At 34.9% G+C, this 23,275-nt stretch overlaps 1 protein-coding gene across 5 annotated transcripts in view; it reads left to right on the top strand.

Moving 5' to 3' along the window:
* Positions 1–22,574, top strand: part of LOC105217799 (lachesin) — a 329,292-nt gene extending 306,718 nt beyond the window's left edge. For 4 of the 5 annotated variants that reach the window (XM_054225237.1, XM_054225236.1, XM_054225239.1 and 1 more), the window contains 9 exons: positions 6,914–7,580; positions 7,664–7,800; positions 8,245–8,452; positions 18,383–18,556; positions 18,813–18,941; positions 19,090–19,288; positions 20,341–20,489; positions 21,011–21,070; positions 21,146–22,574. In XM_054225237.1, the coding sequence (XP_054081212.1) occupies positions 7,499–7,580; positions 7,664–7,800; positions 8,245–8,452; positions 18,383–18,556; positions 18,813–18,941; positions 19,090–19,288; positions 20,341–20,489; positions 21,011–21,070; positions 21,146–21,282 (1,275 nt within the window). In that variant the 5' untranslated portion in view covers positions 6,914–7,498 and the 3' untranslated portion in view covers positions 21,283–22,574. The remainder of the gene's footprint in view (positions 1–6,913; positions 7,581–7,663; positions 7,801–8,244; positions 8,453–18,382; positions 18,557–18,812; positions 18,942–19,089; positions 19,289–20,340; positions 20,490–21,010; positions 21,071–21,145) is intronic. The other variant, XM_054225243.1, reaches the window with a different exon arrangement.
* Positions 22,575–23,275: the final 701 nt, after the last annotated feature.

The raw sequence follows: 23,275 nt of genomic DNA, 5'->3' as shown, positions 1-23,275 counted from the left end.
AAGTAATGTGACTGTTTACCGATTTTCTTGCCTGCCATCTACCTGGCTGACGCTTAGTCTGCAAGCTTCAGCTTCCTCTCCAACTCCACGAACATCCCATACAACACTTCGTTGATAGTTTTATCCTGCCCCCTGGATATGCAAGTGTTGAGGATTTTCTGCCGAAGCTAAGTTAAATTGCTTTGTCCTTTGCTTTGGCTGCTGTCACAGCGTCTGAACTCCAACTTTCTTGTTGCCTGTCATGGCTGTTGTTATTACTCTTACTCCTATTGTTGTTGTTGCAGTGCTCATTGTTGCCACTGGTGTTCGCTGTCAATGCGTTAGTCGCGTGCTGCCTGACGTCGGTTGTCATCTACACATGTAAACGGCAGCGCCGCCCAACCAACGGCTTTGGTGCTATGGTTGTCAGACGTCTGCCTCAGGAATGGCTTTACTTCAAGGCTTAGCGAGCGCCACAGATTCTCTTACTGTGTCTGCATATGTGTAGTCCTTAAACTCGGTACATTACTTTACTCAATTTGTTCACATGTGTGCGCACATTCTGCAGCAGTGCCGCCATAGTCTGTGTCTGTCTCGATCTCGATCTCGGGCTGGCTGTTTGTGTCTTGTGTCAGCGCAGCCTTTCGCTCCTGTCGACTTTTTCACCAGCGTGGCAACGTGTCATGCCATTAAAAAGTGGAGAAAATCGCTTTTCGTTTCATTTCGTTCGCTTGGCATCGCCATCAGCGTCAACCGAAAAAATAATGTACCTAACCACCCTTTCCGCACAAGCTGGCCAAGCTTGACGTCTAAGTGAGCGGCAATTATTGGAGTTAAGAGTTGGTGGTTGCGAGTTTTTGCTGACTTGACTGCTCCTGATGGCACTGACAATACAGATTGTAGACGCGAAAGGTTTTTTCGGTAGCAGTGGCATGTCAATGCCAAATCTTCAACTCCGCGAATTCCAAATAGAATTAAGTAAATATTGGCGGATTAGTGTCTCACCAGGAAGACAATTCTGCTAACCTACTCTGAGCTCACTAAATATATCTTAGAATCTTTTATCAGATGTGATTTATTCGGGCTCTATAAGACATGTTGTGTATACGGGTTCAATCTCTCTGAAAATGTCTCAAGTGAAACTCCTCGCTACAAACACATAAATCCCCATAATTCTTTCGCGGAACCATCTCCCAAACATCTCGCCGTCGTAATATAAGGCTTATAAAGCCGTCCCCACAACAACCAGGACTGATCCAAAGTCTCATTAACTGAGTAGGGATACATCTTAATTCCAGATACTTTATTTTGTACATAGTTCGATTTGATGTTTGAATTTCTTCCAGTGATTTCTTCGAGTGATGATTCTCAAAATTGATTCATCTGGTTCACCTGAATGACCGAAGGTTCGACATCCAAGAAGCTAAAGTCTTGATCTTGCAAATGTCAGATGAATGTACCGATCGTGCTTATAGTTGACCAGAACTCGCCAAGTCCTGATACTTCTACGCATATTGAGATCCTACTCGAACCACTGGGTTCGCATTTTCTTGGCAATTTTTACACCTGCATATGTCATCCCACAGAATAGATGTGTGTACTATGTAAATATATGCCGACATTGGTTGGCCACAATTACTTTGTATTTCACATGCTCACGTCGGCATAAACATTCACTTAAAGGATTCTGTGGCCTTTAACGCACAACAACATGCCTATAAAGATACAAAGTACTCTCAAAAGTGTTAACTGTTGTATGTGTTGTGGGGCGCATGTGGTGCACGTCTCCATGCGCACATGTTCGCATGCCTTCCTGCTTGCCGTTGATGGCCTTTACAATGGCGTTGATGTCAGCTTTCTTAGCACTTTGTTGCCTTTGGCTGCCTTTTTCCTTTTGTTGCCTTTTCTCTCTACATTTTTGTTTTCTTTAATCGCGCAGCTATCTTCAGCCTTTCTAGGCAGCCAACTCCGAGGCGGGCTTTCCTATTGTACCGACATGCTTGCAGAGCGACACAGCTGTGAGGCGTTAATATAACTTTACGCATAAATTCTTTTGCGAAGTTACCGTGACACCAGCCGTAGTCGTCGGCTATTGTCCTTTTTTCAGGCGTACATAACTATGCATATGCATATTTGCTTGCTTTGCGCTTTTAATGTCCTTTGCGTTTTTCTTTCTGTTCTATATTATTCCATTTTCGTTTGCTCTTTTTTGTTTTTGTTTCTTTTTTATCTAATTTTTATTTTTTTTTATGTTGAAAATGGTCGTTGCATTTCTTTACACTTATTTTTCATTTTTAATTTTTCTATACCCTTTATAAACATGAAGTTTGTGTGTAATAAACGGAGATAGAACCAAGAAATTCCGTACGAATCTTTCAAAATGCATTCTTAATTAACATTAAAATCTGATACTGATTAGTTTCCAAAAACGTAACTTTTTGATACAACTTCACAAAACATATAGCTAATTTAACCAAAATTTGCTATGTAACTACTTATCGTCGTTTATATAATGTAACCCGATAGTAATCGAAATCAGACAACTTTAAAATATAGCTCTCATATAAAATATTATTCAAAAACGATATTTTGTGCAACAATGTCTCTATTTTAGCTGCTAACTACACCAAATTTAGCAGCTGAAAATTATAAAAATCGGCTAACTATAACTATAATACAGAGCCCCCATATAACTGATATTTCAAAAACCGACATTTAGCATTGGAACTTCGTCAGTTTAATGGCTTAGTTCTCCAAATTAAGTGAAATATTTACTTGTTAACACAAAATTTGTGTAGTAAAAATTTTCAAAATCAGTTAACTATAGCATAGAGCTCCGACACCACTGATCGTTCAAAAACGATATTTTGTGTTATAACTCCTTTCATAAAATGGCTAAGGACACCAAATTTGGAGAAAATGTTATTTATTCTAAATTAAAGCAACACAATGAAAATTATCTAAATAAAACTACACAACAACACTTAGCTCTCATACAATCCATTGTTCGAAAACATGTTTTTGAGTTATAATTCCTTCAATTAAATACCTAGGAATACCAAATTTGGTACAACCTTTGATAATATTAAACGAAAGGAACATCGTGGAAATGATCTAAATCAAACTACTATAACACATAGCTCTCATACAATCGATAGTTCAAAAACGAGATTTCGAGTTATAACTCCTTCAATTAAATACCTAGGAATATCAAATTCTGCCCAACCTTTTATAATCTTAAACAAAAGCAGCACAGCGAAAATTATCGCAATCGGGCTAATATAAATGATAGCTCTCATATGATTTATGGTTCAAAAACTAGATTTTGAGTTGGAATTTCTTTAATAAAGCACATAAGATGGTAAATAGTTTATAACATATAATTCTAATGAAACGAAGGTAGATAGCGAAGTTTCTTTTAAGATAAAATCAATCAGTTTTGCGATATAATCATCAACATATTTTATTCGTGAAGGGTATAAAGCTTTCGGCATAACCGATTTCTTTTGCCTGTTATTATTTCTTAGTCCCTTTTTCCTTTTTTCACTCTTTTCTTCTCTAATACCATTTGTTTACCACAAACGTGAGTGTTTTCTTTAGCAGTAATCTTTACTCACACACACACACACAAATATAATTTCAGTTTTTTATTAGAGTGCGTTTTTGTGCTTTCCTAAAGCAAGTGTGTTGCTTTTTATGCTTGGCGCTCACCAAAAAAGGATTTGTGTATCTGGCTTTTTAATTTCTATGCAATTTTCGTTTATGAAAAACTTCTTTTGACTTTACTAAACGGTAGTTTTGGCCCTATAGGGTGTATGTGTGTTTGCTGTAGTCGTTTTTTTTTCATTTATTCTTCAGATTTACCAGCATTTGGTGCGTTTTTTAAAAGGTGTCCCTTGTGCTTCGGAAATAAAGTAGTTACATGTGGGGTGGGCGGCGTTGCCAAACATTTTTTTAGAGTTTTTTTAGGAGTTTTGTTGAATCTATTCGCAATTGCCTCGCCTTGCCTCGTCTGAATTGCACTTTTTCGCGCTGTTTGTTTTGTGCTCGCGCATTCAGCTTCTGCTTCTTCCATGCGTACAAGCGTCGCTTTAGTCTAAAAGCCAAAACACAAGGGAGTAATTTGGGTGAAACGAGGAGCTGGTCGGTCGCTTGGCTGAAACTTTTTTAATATTTGCACTTTTACTTGGAGTTGCATGAAAAATTCAGCGCATTGCTCCGTTAGCCACAGCCGCCTCTGCTGACCTGGCTAGGCCACCGGCTATCGTTGCAAATCTGGGTTTTTGATTTGCTCCGAAATTGCTTTTTCTCTCTCTTTTCCACACTTTTCTATTGCATCAATCTAAGTGTGTGTGTGTGTGTCAGTAATTGTTGCTGCTATTAGGCCACTTGTTCGCTTTTAACCGGCTACGCGCTCCTTTCATCATTTTTTATGCCATTTAACGGTATTTGAAATTTTAAATGAGAGCTGAAAGTAGCAAGCGAAACATATATTTCACTAGTTATAGAACTGCAAGCACAAGGAAAATAATTTTTATTTGCCTTCATCTAGAGAAAATAACGTCGTAATTGTTTTCCTTTCAGCTGTTGTAATGTAACGAGGTATAGTATGTACTACTCTCACCTCTTGAACAGCAGTAACTATATAAACGATATATTTTTCAAAATATGAATGTCACAAATCGAGAATTCAGAAGCTATAAACGTTTTGAATTCTAAGTTCCGCTAAAGTCAGAACTTGTCAAAACTGAAAAATAACTTTGTGTAATCACTGGGCAATATTACAACACAGGGACCCAAATCCCTGTGGGGTCTCTTTTGCAGCAGGTATTTTACTGTATTTTCATAATCAAAGCTCTTTTTAAATAATATATTCCTACTAAATTCTACAGAAGCCAGAACTGTTCGACCATAACCGGAAACAAAACATCGAGAAAGTTCTTTAATTTGACACATTCAAGTTCGGAGATCAAAAATATGGACTCTACAACAATCTTCTTTCGATAAGAGTATTTTAGAGATTGGACACAGGTAAAACTCACTTTCCGTTTCAAAATTTTACATCCTGATCTCAACATCTAATTGACCAGGATGGAACATTCGATGACTACAGTAAAAAAATCGGATCACAGATCACGGTTCCAATATCACAAAAATTTGAACACCTAGGAACAATAAATTTTCGAATTTCATCAAATCCTTTATGTTATTGAATGATACTTATATTTAACTCGCTGGAAACCAACATGCTTGCTTAAGAGCTGCGTTTCTTCGGCGAGGTTTTAACCAACCAACAAAATATGACTGTAATTGTGTGAACCAACCAGATTAATGTTCAATGAATAATATATATTCTATTGGTTCTTTCCCACCCGAATATGTAAAAGATGATCCATTTCGAGGTTACAAACTTTTTGAAAGAAAAACCACAAAAAATTTGGCATTTATTTTTTAAAGATTATCTCTTTAAATGAATATTCTCAACTCGAGCATTTTGACTAATAACTGGCGAATGTCATGCGTTATGTTTTGCTCCAAAGCCTGAATCGAAATGAAATTGTCCGCATAAACATTAGACACATTACATATCCTCACAAAAAAAGTCTAACGGTGTAATATCACACGATCTTGGTGGCCGATCATCGTGTACACTCTCAGCTACGGCTGCTACATATATTTTCTTCACTGCGCGCTGGACTAGACCACGTCAACGTTCATAATAACGTTGAACAATTTGAAAACGTTGTTCAGGCGATGATGAAATGTCAAAAAATACTGAACAGAAATAACATGACAGATTGACACGACTCACGAGTGGTCTCACAAAAAAAAGTACCTCTAATTGGATCACCCGATATATGAGAACGGAGAGTTGACAGTGTTTGAGGATATTTGGTTGTATATTTTATTTATCTTGTAGTATAAGTAATGATAATTATCACACTATTGTAAAACACCCCAAATCATTTAACCAATTAGCGAGTCGGCAAAGGAAAGAAAGTTTCTAATATTCCTGATTGACAGACTGACGGCATATCTTTCGTATTTTTCACTCTCTCTCTCTATATATATATATATATATATATATATATATATATATATAAACGAGACACTCAATGTAGTCGTTTTGGATGCTTCTTAGACTCTAATGGCTTTAAGGAAAACAAATTTATATTCAAATTTTCAAAGTAGTCTAGGAACTTACCCTAAGCGACCTCGGTTTCAATTTTTTGTAGGGCTATAGCAAATGCTGTTGACCCACATTCAACTGTCGAAATTAGTTGTGATAAATTTCCTTCGAGAATATTAAACCTTAATAAAGAAATATTATTATAAAGTGATGTTGTTGTTGTTAGTTTTTAATTCGGCTCGCGCGGCCGTGAATAGCGCTGCTACTTTCATAATCCTTCATAATGGGCCATTTATTTAATTTGCGTTGGTGTTTTAATTTTTTTTTTTTTCAATTTCAAATTGCCTGCAATTTATTTTACTTTTTTGTAATTTTTTTCGCGCTAGCACATTTTCTACACAATTTACCTAGCTTGCTTCCGCATGCTTAAACCTTTTACTACTTACACTTTTCCACTATTTTAAACACACACACACACACAAACGAATGAAAACTCAAATAGCTACGCACACTTAAGCGAACAAACGGTATGTTTTTTTTTAATTTAAGTTCATTAAGTTGGCTGCGGTCAGCTGAAAAGTGCTTACCATTCAAAGTTGCTCTGGCGCACGAGAGAATTGCGCTGGCGCACAAACACACAAATGTTAAACATATAAATGGATCCTGCTGAGCTTGGCAATATGGCAAAAAAATCAGAAAAAAAATAAAAACTGGAAAAACCTTTTGCCCCACTTGTGCCGATACAAGCTTTGCTCAATTTATTCAACACTTCTGTCATTTCTTTGCTTTCTTCACTCGTTACAGCTGCTTTGCGGGCTTTCTTTGGACTTCAATAAACTACTTGAATAATAACGGAAATGTTGCGCTGTAATAAGTTGTGAAAAGTGTCAAACAAAAAGGGCATAAATCAAACAAGTTTGAAGGAGTGCTGAAAAGAGTACGTAGAAAAAAGTAAAAAAGAAGAAGAAGAAAAAGTGCTACAAAGGCGCATAATAAATACAATACAAATAGGAAGTTGTAATTAAAAAGCAACAAAGGGTCGACAATAAGCTTTTTGAAAACGTGTAGCAACCGCTATACACGAGATTGAGACAAAACGACACAAAATTTCTATAAAATATTTTCTTTTAATTCAGAAAATAAAGTTTGACCGAAAAGATTAATTGGAAATTAATTAATTTCGAAAAAAGTAATATTTAAAAGGACATTATTCAAAACTGTGATTAAGAGTATCCATTTCAAAAAGAAAGAACAACAAAAAACAACGTATTCGACCCACACATGTTAAACTAAGCACAATAGCAAACGTTTCAGCAAAAACGCTCAAAAAGCTCACTTCACATTAAGCACATTAGAGGCAGCACTACAAAATATAAAACAAACAACAAAATGCAACAAATCAAGCCACTCTTGATCGTATTCCTTTTCATGGCGACCCAGTGTCCCAACTCGCGCTCTCAAAATCTACATGGTAAGTATGGCAAGTCTAATTAAGCCACTAAAGACTTTTAAAAGCATCAACTCACAGTAATGTAAGCTACTGCTCAATATTAGTTTATACTTATATTACAGAACCGAATTCACAACTCGATCCCGATCCAGAGTTCTTGGGCACCATAAATAATGTGACATATCCGGCGGGACGTGAGGCGATATTGGCGTGTTCGGTGCGGAATTTGGGTAAAAATAAGGTAAGTTGGGAAGCTAAAAGCTTACACAAAGCTCTAACGGAATAACAAGGCTGACAATTCCTTACAAGTTCCAACATTTAATTAATGGGAAACGTTTTATAAAAAGGTCAAATACTAGAGAAGAACTGGGAAGCTTAAAGCTCACTTAAAACTTGAGAAATGTTTTTCTTTCCATACGTAAGTAAATCTGCATTTGTATATAATAAAACTCCATAAAAAAGTTGATATCATCTTTTTTTAATCTTCGAGGAAGTACCGACTTTAACAATTATTCTTAGTGATCTGTAAGTGCTCCCAATCTTCATTTTAATGTTTTTTAAATCAATGTTTGTATAAAGGAAATGCTAAGATAGCATTTTTAGTTGACTATTATATGTACATATATGACTTATTCTTTTAATGCTGAGTCTGGGGTTTCTCTCTCTTTTTGTCTTTCCCCCACAGGTCGGTTGGTTGCGCGCCTCCGATCAAACTGTGCTTGCACTGCAAGGTCGCGTCGTGACCCACAATGCCCGAATAAGTGTCATACATGAAGATGCTCACACTTGGAAATTGAAGATTAGCAAATTGCGCGAAAGTGATCGCGGCTGCTATATGTGCCAAATAAATACGAGCCCAATGAAAAAGCAAATCGGTTGCATCGACGTACAAGGTAAGAGCAAATTAGGAATTATATTTGTTTGTTTGAAGGTTACGGAATTGCCGTGAAACATCAAGTGAAGCCAAGACTTTTCTGACGAGTTTTTTTTTACGAAGAGGACCAACTGCTTCTCAGGAGTCAGCAACGCATGATTATTTTCTACAACTAAATTTGCAAGAGAAAAGCAGTTAATAAATACTCGATCGAAGAAAAATATGACTCTTGAGAGAAAGCTATGAAAAACTCATAGAGTAAGTACAATACTCAAAGATGTCTCACAGAAACTTTAAATGCTATCAGATTGTTACAAATCATATCGAAAATTTATCAGGTCACCGATGAAGAAAGTTGGGAAAATCATAGGTTAAAGAGCATTGCATATAAATAGTGGTTGCTGAACGTCGATGAAATCTACTTAAAGAGAAATATTGAACGTCACACCGAAGTAATATAAAAGTGGTACCATGTTGATTTATCAACTAGAGAAGAATTGAATTTTAGTGGCTTGATATTTCATTTAAAAGTCTTTCTTAAACCTTTACATTAACAAAACAATTGGCGTTCCTATATATCTCATTAATATCGTTACTTAAATTTTTACAAAATAAATATAGAGAAAACCGAATATTATTTTTTTTTTAATATTATTCTTCTTCATTTACAACTATTTCTACTGCATTGGGAAATAATTTGAATGTAAGATAGATTAAGAAATCGGTTTGAAAACGTGGTCATACATTTTTAGACTGTCAATGAATTTGACATACTAATTAAAAGAATTGCACCAAGTATTTTTATTATAAATATTTATAATATGGAAAAAGAAATGCTGGTAATTTCAAACTTTGATAGATTAACAACTCACCTCAAAAAACGTTCTCATAAATTTTTACAATGTCAATGAATTTGTCATAATAAAAACATCACTTAATGCCTAAGACAGACATATGGTTTCCATACTCCAATGTGTACGACAATGAAAGCTCAAGAAACCATGTACCATCATAGTGACACACATGTAGTATTGTACTATGTTAACATCAGCTGATACAAATAAATTCAAGCAAAATATAATTATGAATAACAGGCAGGAAGATCCTGACTTAGTTATAACTTCAAGCAATCTTGAAATATTATTATCCAGTATAATTGAAATATTATTATCCATGTTATTACTTCTCAACATATTTTTGACATCATTTTTATACTCTCGCAACAAATGTCGCTAAAGAGAGTATTATAGTTTTGTTCGCATACCGGTTGTTTGTAACACCCAAAACTAAACGAGTTAGATATAGGATTATATATACCAAAGTGATCAAGGTGAAGAGTGGAGTTCAAATCCGAATGTCTGTCTGTCCGTCCGTCCGTCTGTGCAAGCTGTAACTTGAGTAAAAATTAAGATATCTTGATGATAGCACACTTATTTCTTGGCACCATAGGAAGGTTGCTTTCGAAAATTAGCAAAATCGGACCACTGCCACGCCCACAAAATGGCGAAAACCGAAAACACATAAAGTGCCATAACTAAGCCATAAATAAAACTATGGAAATAAAATTTGGTATGAAGGATCGCACTATGAAGGGGCATATTTGGATGTAATTTTTTTGGAAAAGTGGGCAACCCAATAGAGCTATATAAACCAAACTTTCTGCAGTCGTTTTTTTTTTAGCCACTTCCTAATACAGTCCGAAAATGAAAGAAATCGGATAATAACCACGCCCACCCCCTTACAATAGGTAGGTTGAAATTTACTAAAAGTGGGTTAACTCACTAACGAAAAACGTCAGAAACACTAAATTTCACATAAGAAATGACAGATGAAAGCTGCACTCAGATTTTTTTACAAAATGGAAAATGGACGTGGCGTCGTCCACTTATGGGTCAAAAACCATATCTCAAGAACTACTCGACCGATTTCAATGAAACTTGGTTTGTAAAGTTTCTTTACATCCCAATGATATGTTGTGAAAATAGGCCAAATCGCTTCACAACCACGCCTACTTCCTATATACCAGAACTTTTAAGACCATCTGGATTGTTTACTTTACAATATATAAAGTAAGCACTAGTCAAGATATCGGTGCAGAACTTTGCATAAATACAGTGGTGGCAGCCCCATTCTAAAAATCGCCGAAATCGGACCATAGGTTTTCAAGGCCCCATATATCGAACACGAGGACCTCGGTGCTTCTAACCTAATATTAGGGTTTAATGGACTTTAGACAATATATATGACGAATATGTGGGTCAAATTGTGTATTATATAATACTAGCTGACCCGGCGAACTTCGCCCCGCCCAATTTTTATTTGAAATAGTTAAAACGCTTTTTGAACTCTGTTCAAGGCCATTTATTTGTATGGAATGTTAATATATTCAGGGAATAACGTCTCTGATCAATTTAAATATTTTTGGCGAAGTTCGTTCTTTGTTTTGTTGTGTAGCGTGTAAACAAATAAAGAAGATGGCTCTCCAACACGCTAACATGACACATACATACCTATGTATGTATATATGAAACTGTAAAATTTTGAACTTAAACGATAAATCGGTTTGGATCATTCGAATTCTCAGAATGAACATTTCCTCACTTTTAGATTTGCTGTGTTGTAGTAAACTATTCACTACAGTGAAATTATTATTTATGAATAAAGACGGAAACCTTAGTATATATCTGGTATAAAAATCCATGGGATTGAGATTTGAACTTGAGGTCAAAAATTTTAAAATTATTGATGAAAATTTTCGTAGAGTTGATAATACGCACAAATTTTCATAAAATAGTTCATTTTTGATTTTATATTCAAGTTTTTAACAAATAAGTTAATTACAAAATTGTTAGCTTGTTGTAACATTTAATTTTATAATCTTAGGATAGATAATTCTTAATTTTTAATAGTAGTATTTATTTTTTTGAATTATAAACATTTTAATTTAACTTAGCACTAATTGGTGCACAATATTTTTGGTTAACCTGTCTCGAGCTAACACAAATAGATTTGATGGTTTTCCCACACGTGAGCATGCAACATATAATTGTCCATGGGAAAAACATGGATTATCCAAATCTAACTCACAAATGGACATTTATTTATAATTTTACTCCATACTTATGTTGTGCTTAAGATAAAACAGGAAAATAGTGTTTTACAGTTCATACTTAGGTTATGCTTAAGCACTGAAAATGGGAGACTTAAGCAATGCTTAAATAACAGCTGATTTTTGTTTTGAATTTGCTTTGAACTTTCAGCGACATCTTTCGTAGCGTAGGGCCAGTGTCCGTTCGTTTGCACTCAATAACAGCTTATACTCTTCCTTCAGTTCCTATAGCTGCTCCGACTCGCTAGTGTTGAAATTTGGGGTTCTTTTGTTGTTTTCATCAATTTTTGATATAATTTTCCTCGCAAATTTATGTATTGTCTGTTATAATTTAAATATTTCAAACATATTTTTATGAATGACATTTGTAAAACATATGTTGCCCATAACGTTGCCATATATCATAATAAAATTTTATAGAAATTAAGCATTGACTGTGAAACGCAAACGACTACTCAGTTTGCAACAATACTTAGCTAAGATTTTATTTAGGCACAACTTAAGTATGGACTGTGAAACCGGGCATTAGCCATACAAAATTCTATACTTAAATACAAATAAATGAAATTTATTTTGCATTTAGGAAATACTTGCAGAAATTAACTCTGCGATTTCGTAAATTCCTCTGAAATCTCCAAAATTCGAGGAAGATTTACTGGAAAAGAGTGGCAGCATTGCTTATTTGTCTGACCATACATATGCACATAACTTTATTTATTTCACGGATTGTATGTGAATTTTTCTTAAATTTAGAATATTGAAAGTCATAGATTCGTATAATTTTACCACAAATAATATAAACTTCAAACAACGCATTTTCATTTAATGTTTTTAGCAAGTGACAGCTTTTGTTATGACAGCCTAAATCCATGAAAATTTAGAAAGAAATGTAGCGCCATCCACTGTAACATAGCGCACTTAGCGCCACCAACTGGTGGATAGCTCTTCGCTAATAATAAACAAATAATTTGCAATAAATAAATAATGCGACTATAAGGAGAGTTATAAACTATCCTATCTTTCAAGTTGGACCAAACTGCACACAGTGTTAAAAATTTCAATAAAATCGGTTCAGTAGTTTAGGAGTCCATCCAAAACAAACAACGTGACACGTGATTTTTATATATTAAGATAAATAAAGTTAAATAAATAAATTGCGAGAGTATAAAATGTTCGGTTACACCCGAACTTAGCCCTTCCTTACTTGTTCAAATTTTGTTTTTACACACTCGCAACATGTTGCACAGAGTATTATACTTTTGTTCACATAATGGTTGTTTGTATCACCCAGAAATAAAAGTGTTAGAAATGGGTTTATATATTGTAACGGATTTCCAAAATCTGTCGCTTACCCTGAAACTCTACCCTGAGTTCGATCACTGGATTGTCAAATAAAAATCACTATTTAATGGCTATACACTTATCTTTATTTCTAATTCCTTATAACTTAACACTTTATTACTTCTTACTCTACTTTACAACTCTATCTTATAACTTGTTTACACTTTACTCGACAACTCTCTTATCAGAACTGTGTCTTGCTGCCAATCCGGCAGCCCTTATATAGTCGATTGCTAGCAAGTTATCGTCTCTCGAACATTCTGGCAATGACGAATATCGATGTCTAGATACATCTGGCAAGTTATCGATTTCGATTGTCAATTCTAGTTTGTTCTGGTGCCATTTTCGTTACACTGCCCTCCATTTAAGTCTGATCGTCCCGATTAGACATACTTCCAGAACCAAACGCTTAGCTTTTCTTCCTTTCATCTCGTCTTCTAGGACATGTTGTCCTGCTGGGCGTTTCTTTCTCCATTGGCATTAATCCTAAACTTTAAATCAATCAGTAACCAAAAATTATCCTCGCAGTCGTCTTCGCCGATGTTTCCTGGACAGCAGGCTGATAAGCCAGGAACATGGATATATGGACATCCTCTGTACCTGTGGTGATACCTGTCCACCAGCTTTCTAAAATGCTCTTCCAAATTTCGGATGAATCTTTCCACCATGATATCGGATCGTGGATGTGATGCAGCTTCAAATATTTTCCGGACACATAGCTTCTAGCACATCTCCCAACTTTTGATGTCCACGTCCACCATCTCGTCAGTCTCTTGGCTTAGAATTGGGTATTTCTTCGTCCTAGCCATCAAACCACTCCTGTTTCCTGATTTGCTGGTAGGTAATGGACCATCTACAACCATGGCGAATCGCTGAAATGGCGCTCCCGAACTGTACTGCTTCATATGACTATGAGGCTTGGAACTCGACACTTTATCTGCAATGCAATATTTCATTGATTGACGACAACCAACCAAATAAAATTGATTCCTCAATTTTTCCAAGGCTTTCGTAATTCTCAAAAATCCTCGGTTGGGACCTTTGTGCATCTCATTGCGAGCTTTATGTAATCTTTCATTCCTACCAACCATGAAAGATCGGCAGATTTGTCCTTCTTTATTTTTCCATACCCGATATAAGCAACCAGCCAACCAAAACTGTTCCACTGTGCCTTTGCGAATAGAAGATCTGCAGACATTTCTTCTATCTTTGGACGTTTCACAACTGGAGCTGCATGTTGAGAATCTTGTTCCTTCATATCACAATCTTTTGCCCATGACACGTCTGTCTACTCTGGGATCACTTGCGTCGATATATGCACCTCCTGTTCCTTCAACTGTCTCCTCTTTGTAAGGTCACTTCCATCGACTCCTCCCCTTTCAACTGTGAGGACATCCCATTCACTTCCAACTGAGATAACAAAATCTCTCCATGCGCTTCCAAAGGTCTTGGTATACACGTCTCATTCGCTTCCAAATATATGGACGTATTCTCCCCATGCTCTTCCAGCTATCTTAGCATGTCTGCTCTATTTGAGGACACATCCATTGACTCCTCCTCTTGCTTTTCCAACTGAGAGGACACTCTATTCGCCTCCGAATGTGTTGACAAAATCTGCCCATGCGCTTCCCAAGGCTTTGACATATGCGCCTCATTCGCTTCAGTCTGTGTTAACAAAATTTCTTCATGCTTTTCCAGCTGTATTGACACATCCGCATTATTTGCATTCTCATCCATTGATTCTTCCTTCTGCTTTCCCAACTGTGAAGAATCTTGATCTGAAATTGGCAATGACAGCTCTGCCATGAATTTTGACCAACGCGTGGCCTGCAGATTAAACAATGATTGCTGCTGGGCTATCATCTCCATTAATTCTAGTTTCTGCGCTTGGAACTGTGACGATATGTGCGACAAAATCGTGTTCATGTCTTCTTGAGTTAACTGCGCCATTATCGCCTATGTTGTTTTATTTGTCAATCCCACTTCTGACACCAATTGTAACGGATTTCCAAAATCTGTCGCTTACGCTGAAACTCTACCCTGAGTTCGATCACTGGATTGTCAAATAAAAGTCACTATTTAATGGCTATACACTTATCTTTATTTCTAATTCCTTATAACTTAACACTTTATTACTTCTTACTCTACTTTACAACTCTATCTTATAACTTGCTTACACTTTACTCGACAACTCTCTCTTTAGAATTGTCCGTACTCGACAACTCTCTTATCAGAACTGTGTCTTGCTTCCAATCCGGCAGCCCTTATATAGTCGATTGCTAGCAAGTTATCGTCACTCGAACATTCTGGCAATTACGAATATCTCCTGTCTAGATACATCTGGCAAGTTATCGATTTCGATTGTCAATTCAAGTTTGTTCTGGTGACATTTTCGTTACAATATTTGTAAATGATCAGGATGGCTAGTGAATTTGAAATACGGATGTCTGTCCGTCTGTCCGGGCACAAGTGGATGTAATTCTGTGGGCGTGGCCCCGCCCCAAATAGGTTTTTTGTATATATCTTGCAAACCAATAAAGCTAAATAAACCAAACATTCTGCAGTCGTTTCTTATAGTCATTTCCTTATACAGTCCAAAAATGAAAGAAATCAGATAATAACCACGCCCACCTCCCATACAAATGTTAGGTTGAATATTACTAAAAGTGAGTTAACTCACTAACGAAAAACGTCAGAAACACTAAATTTTATATAAGAAGTGGCAGATGGAAGCTGCACTCAGATTTTTTTACAAAATGGAAAATATGGGTCGAAAACCAAATCTCAGGAACTACTCGACCGAATTCAATGAAATTCGGTATATAATATTTTCTTGACACCCTGACAACACGGTTGAAAAATGCGCGAAATCGGTTCACAAGCACGTCAACTTCCCATATAACTCAATTTTAAATTCCATCTGATTCGTTCACTTTATAATATATTTACATAAGGAACCGATGAAGAAAGCGGAATAAAACTTTACACAAATACTGTAATGATATGTGGCTTCACTTATGCAAAAATTTTCGAAATCGGACTATAACTTTTTAAGGCCCTGGATATCTACATGAAGAACTCAGTGCCCAAGGGTAATTTTTCAACGAAAATATCGGCAAATCTTTCAGATATTTTAATTTAATTCAGATGAAATTTTCGCCTAATTGTGTGTCTCTGTTTCAAAAATTATTAAAATCGGATCAGAACTTCCCCTAGCTCCCATATACCTAATTATGCGCTGGCTTATAGTTTTGGATTATAGTTTTGGATATAGTTTTGGCTTATAGTTTTGGATATAGTGTAGCTTGGTGGGGAAAATGAGTGAAATCGGTTTAGGAATTACATCAGCCCTCTTATACCATATATGATGATATTCGTTATTCTATTGGACTTTATACCGAATATATTGGTCAAATTGTGTGTTATCTTAATAAAAATATAGCAATAAATTGTGAGAGTATAAAATGTTCGGTCGCACCCGAACTTAAGCTCCAGTTACCGATGCTTGACTTGACTCAGCTTCGAAAAATTTGGCTTGGAAAACTTAGATGCAGTTATACTTCACACAACTTCAACTTCAGCTGTTATTATTATAGTTTCTGGGTAGAGTTGCCAGATGTGCATATTTAGCTTTAAAATTAAGTTTTTTAAATTAAAATATCACCAAGATTGAAGATTTTAAAACTAGTATACAAAAAAATCTTCACTATTAGGAAATCTGTGAACACGTGAAGATTTTATGTTTGAAAGAAAACTCTTTAATAAATATATGAATATAGCTTTGAGCAGAATACCACAAAAGAAACGTGCACACGTAGTTCAGTTTTTCGATATTTGGAATTGTTACAATATGTAATAAATTGGAGCCAGCCAAGCGTATATATGATAGGTGAATAAATAATTTATTCAAATTGTATTTGAACATTTACAATAAATTCGCAAAATATTTTTTTTCTGAGCAGATCACCACAAATTCTTGCAGAGATTCGCAATAGTTATGTTTCTGTTGTAAAAATTACCCTCATATCGTACCTATTTGATTTTATTTGTTTATTGCACTTAAAGTTAAACAAGTATTTGCGTTATAAATAAAATAAACGATTTTTTTATTAAACACATTAAAAAATAATTGTTGTGAAAAAGGTATTTTCCTCTGAATTATCATATTTTTTCTATATTTGAAGATTTATAAATATTAAAGATTAGAATTTTAACATATTTAATTTTAACCGAAAACATTCAGGCAACACTGGAATAGTGTCATAATGAGAATGAAAAGAGAAGCAGTGAGAGAGGGAGAGCAGTTCAAATGTCAACGTAACTTAGAGTTCTAAATTCAATAGACTTTCAAGTCAAGTCATGCGTTCGGTAATCAAATACATGCAAGGCCCATTAAACGGATCTTTTATGTGACAGTTATCAAGTCTCTCTAGGTCAAGTCAAGTATCGGTAACTGGAGCTTTAGCCTTTCATTACTTGTTTGATTTCAATTTATTTTGAATTTAATTTCTTTTCCCTTATGTCAAAATGTCAGAAAACATATGATTGTGTCAGAAGAGCATAGTGCAGAGCAGTCGGTGTGTTCAATGCGTTCCATTGTAGTATATTTCATAACACCACAAAATTTCATTGGTTTCTAGAACCGTATGGTACGGAATACCATTTGCTTCCAAACAAAATACGGAACACCGGTGATGCACATATGGTTTCTGAAGCATACTACAATATATACTACATGTCTGTCTCAGGTATAATAAAGAATGCAAACATTTATATCAGACTTTAATATATGAAATTATTCCATGTACAAATATTTTGAAAATGTAGAGCAATATAGGTCCATCTCTCTTAGTGCGCAATTTGACCGCAATTATGACAGAATTATGACATGACTACCACAAAAATACCATTACGTTCTGTTTTTATAAATATAGGATTTTTTTTTTTTAATATATAGGATTTCCCATTTATATATGTATTTCGTCCAGTCAGCGAAATTTACATAACCTAAAGTTATCTGCACAAGTAATTCGCCTTATTTGCGCCTTAATGTCCTTAATAATGTTACAAATAAAATTGAGCACTCAATAAAAAATTATGAATTACCCGAAAAGTGTGTAAATTTCAACGCAACATAAATGGGAATAAATGAAAAATCTCATTCGCCAATTTGAAGCTCATTACGGCGCTGTCCTTCGCAGAAACTGGCAGGCAGCAGCATTTATGCGCCCGTAACAACGAGTCCAAGCACGACAGCTTTATTTAATTATCTGCACAGAAAAGAAAAAGAAATAAGGAAAAAATGAGAGAGGCGCCATGAAAAGTCAGCAGTATCAGTGCCACTTCACTTTTGCAATGCGCTTAAGTCACGTATAATCTTGAGCATTTTTTCCTAGCAACTTAACATTTAACGCCACTTTGTATACACTACACGTTCGTGTTTGTGAGGGTATGTTTGTCGGGGTCTTCATATAATGTGTGTATTTGTTTGTCTTGCAGTTCCACCCGACATCATCAACGAGGAATCGTCGGCCGACATGGCGGTGCAGGAGGGCGAAGATGCTACGCTGACCTGCAAGGCGACCGGCAATCCAATGCCGCGCGTCATCTGGCGTCGTGAAGATGGTGATATGATTTTAATACGCAAGCCGGGGAGTCGTGAACTCATGAAAGGTATGTACGCGTGTTTTTATAAATCTCGTCAACTCAAGCTCGTACTCGTCTGTACGGCGTGGAGTTTGAGTGCGTGCGCGTCGGTTGTACGAAACGAGTGCGAGTATATAAACGATTATTTATAGACACTTTGAAGTCAATAAATCATTCAGGTCACACGGTGTGAAAGTTCTTCAATCACTTTTATTTCAATTTGCATTTTTTTTGCCACTTCATTTTGTCACCATCGCCTGCGTTTTCCCTCTCTCTCTTTCAGTGGAATCCTATAGCGGCTCGTCTTTGCGGCTGGTGCGCTTGGAACGGCGCCAGATGGGCGCTTATTTGTGCATTGCATCGAATGATGTACCACCGGCAGTTAGTAAACGCGTTTCGCTTAGTGTACAATGTAAGTGCCAAAAAAAATATTAAAAAATTGTTTTCAAAAACAATTATTGTTTAACAGTATCTATATATACTAATATGTTGCACTAATTTTTTAATAATTTTTAATATTTTTTATAATTCGTCCGTCATTTTCTCTCACCTTTTCACAGTTGCCCCAATGGTACGCGCCCCCAGTCAATTGTTAGGCACCCCACTCGGCTCGGATGTACAACTGGAATGTCATGTCGAGGCCTCACCATCGCCTGTTTCATATTGGTTGAAGGGTGCCCGCACGCCCAGCGGTTATGCGAGCATATCAAATTCGAATTTGGAGTCGGGACAACCGGGACCAGAAATGCTATTGGACGGGTAAATATTTAAAATATTAATTTCTATTGTTATTGTTTTGAATTAAAGTGCAACTAAAGAAGTATAGGTTAAATTAAGCTAGGTTTTATGGCTGATCCCTGCGACCGGTACCACACTTGTATAGCAAAAGATATCAGATATCTTTTGCAGCTTTTTAGGAGCAGCTACCGTTATAAAAGTGGCAAAATGGCAGAAATAATCTTACTTTAAGATCAACCCAATAGAGACACACTCGTTATATAGAGCCTAGAAAAAGTTTAGGGTTACATCGTCATATATGTATCTAAGTATATCTAACTGAGAAGAAGGTCTTCTAAAACAGTAACTTTTATTATTTTATACAAATTGTTATGTTTCTCCGACACATGATCAAGGCCCTTTGATCTAGAGTCTTACGAGCTATGTATGGTCAATATTGGACCATATGCTTAGTTTAGTAATAACATGACTAGTGCGCCTTCTTGATTGAATTTGCAACCCATTACAATACCAATTACTTCAAGATATCATGCAATTTGAAATTATTTGAAAATTATTATGTGCGTGATGCTAATATACATGTAATAATATGTAAAATTCATTTAAAACCACGAATACGAAACCATTGATTTGAAGTAGTCACATCTAGCTATAGTGTCATATCATTCGAGAAGCTTTTGATGTGATCGTGTGATCTTATTGAATTAAAGTTTAAAAGGATAAATTTAACAATGTTAAATTGATTGTAAATCAATCTACCTCATGCAATATGAAAATCCCACTATTAGCATGCTCTTCTTTTGATACGATATCACGTGATGCACTGCTCCGTTGTACTCATGTCTTATCATATGATGTGATATTTCAACGAGGATGTGATGTGTTGTTTTAATCACCAAATAGGCATATTTTATGAAATTTTAAACATGTGTTAATAATTGCAATTACCTCCATAGATATACACATTCTAGCTACATATTTACGCTCGCGTACCAAAGATACATGAAACCATATTTAAGTAATAAAAACTTTTCCCATAAAACAGTGACATATGCCCTTTACACTTTTTCCAGTCCCAAATATGGCATAACGGAAAAACGTGATGGCTATCGTGGCGTGATGCTGCTGGTCGTGCGCTCATTCTCACCCTCCGATGTTGGCACATACCACTGTGTGAGCACGAATTCCCTAGGCCGTGCAGAGGGCACTTTAAGGCTCTATGGTAAGTATGGATATGTTGAAATGTTTATTTATGAAGAGATAGTGGATAATTTAGTGGAAATAAATCTCATTTATCTTGAATGATTAAATATGATATTTGTTATATACTTATAAACTGACTTCAGATCCACATTGCATTCATTCTATGTGTATCGGCATAAATTGTGAAGTAATTAACTATTTCTAGCAGTATAAAGCTTTCTTCTACCCAAGATGAAAGAATTTGCTGTTATAATCAAAGTATTTAAATTAACATTTATAAGTCTATAAAATGAGAATCTCTAATAGTGAAGCATTCGAACCGCGTAGAGAGGCGATAAAGCTCACTCTATAACATTAAACTTCGGATGATTTTTAGTTTCCAAAGTAATTGAAATATACCATGGATAAAATCGAAATCAGGCACCGAAGTCTCTCATTTAGAAATCTTACCTATTTAAGCTGATTTTTTGGAGTACTTCTCGCCTTTGATTCACTGCATCTATATACATATAATCTTTTGTTCTCTATTTCATATTTTAGAAATCAAATTACACCCGGGCATCGCGTCCATAAATGACGATCATCTCAATTTCATAAGTGGTGAGTTTCATGGCAAAATCCAAAAGAGAATTTCTAATATATAATTATCTTTTCTCTCTCTCTGTATTTTTACAGGCATCGAGGAAGCGGCGCGAGGCAGCGCTCCAGCTAATTCATTGGCCACAATTCTGATGTTCCATTTGTCACTTTATATCGCACATTTGATGATTTCAACGTTTCTCACAGCGCAGACGGTTGGACGGCGGGCGTAGTTTATGTGCAAATTGAGAGACTAATGCATTTATTTACTATATATTTATATATAGATATATATATGTATACATATTTACTTAGCATGTTTGCTTGATTATTTGTTCGTTAGTTGGTTTAAATATGTTAATATAATTAAGGAGAAACTGATATCAGGAGTTTACATCAAAATTCTGAACTTTAATCTTCGGAGTTCTCAGTAAACTCATTTAACCGTCAGTTAAGATTTCAGCACAGGAGCTTAAGATTTCAAATTGTTATGTCTAACCATGTTAGGAAATCCTTATTGAAAAATAAAATTTAACTCAACAGTTTATCAGTAACTGGAGTATGAAATTCTCAATAGTGTAGTAAAATACATTAAGAACCATTCAGTATTTAAAAAAAAACAGGATATTATAAATTCTTATTTCCCATAAACGTTTTGGAAAACTATATTTCACAATGAAAACAGTTTTTCAATAGATGGTTGGTAACATTGTCTATAAAATAATAACGTCACTGTGATTCTCAACAATTTCTCAATAGTTTCTCAACAGCTAGTTAATAGCTTCCTCAATCCAAAAAGTGTGTTTTCTACAAAAAAGTTCAATTAGCTATTAAAGGCTTACAGAAAGTGAAAGCGTAATTTCTCAACAGTTTCTCAATAGCTCCTAACAACTAAGAAATAGTTTGCTCAATCGAAAAAGTTATTTTTCTACAAAATAGAACAAATTGCTATTAAAAGCTTACTGAAAGTGCAAGCTTAAGTTCTCAACAGTTTCTCAATAGTTAGACAAAAGTATTCTCAACAAAAAAAAAATTCTTTTATCAAAAATATTTTAATTAAATATATTTTCGTGTATATTCTTTACCACAGCAGCTATAAAATTCGATTTCTATATTATTTCTATAAAAATTTCGGAAATTCGGAAACTATTTTCAAAAACTAATTTCTTGCGGCTAGAAAAAGAAACGGGGAAAAACTTCGTAAACTTGTAAAATGTATCTAAAAACAATAATTACGGCAAAAACATGTTATTTATGATTTACCTAAAGTTAGCTAAACAATAACAACAACCCAAAAATAATGGATGGAATTGCATTTTTAGAAATGTAAACACAGAAGCCAATAAATAAAGCAAAGACATGTAAAGCGAAAACAAAAACTAATAAGAAATAGTAAGTAAGAGTAAGATAACTAAAAGAAGAAGAAAATAAAAGAGAAGAAGAAGGAAATTTAAAACCAAAACGTATCAAAAAAATTCTTAACGTAAGCAAAAACAAAAACATATCTACATAAGTACATATGTATGCATGTATATCAAACAAAACAAAATTTAAACAATGTAAGTTTGTGTGCTGATTATGTAATTATATTGAATAAATAATAATAATAATATTAAAAGAGAATGTACACATCAATACGAATGCAAATATGAATTCACACACACAAGCGAGTACACAAACGAAATGCCAAATATGTAAGCCAAATTGCATGAGCAAATATAATGGAACTGTCAAAAATATCAACTGCAACGGTAAATATCACTATCACAGCCCCAAAAGCATACAATAAATATACTCGTATAGAGGATTATGCAAATGTATTTATGTAAAACATATATGGTATATGTGCATATGTTCATATATAATATTTAAGCGTAATCAAGTCATACATAGTGGCATATATATGTATGTATGTGAATTCAAGCAAAATGTTACTTGGTGAAAAAAAAATTAAATAATAACACTAAGTTGAAAGAAATGTGCATAATATGATTGCTATACATAATGAAATTACTGTAATTACTAGCAGATGATTAAGCAAAACGACGATACTATAAAATAGTAGATAAATATGTATGTATAAGAGATATTGCGAGAAATATTAAAATAAAACAATGAGTAATCTTTATTAGTTTTTTATGCTTTTGGCAGATGTTAGAAAATATATTTTAACAAGTAAGGAAAGGCTAAGTTCTCGTGCAACCGAACATTTTATACTCTCGCAAT

The sequence above is a fragment of the Zeugodacus cucurbitae genome, chromosome 2 (genome assembly GCF_028554725.1).
Source record: "Zeugodacus cucurbitae isolate PBARC_wt_2022May chromosome 2, idZeuCucr1.2, whole genome shotgun sequence".
Taxonomy (NCBI): Eukaryota; Metazoa; Arthropoda; class Insecta; order Diptera; family Tephritidae; genus Zeugodacus; species Zeugodacus cucurbitae.
The sequence above is the reverse complement of the archived record's forward strand: the minus strand, read 5'-3'. Positions and strand labels throughout refer to the sequence as shown.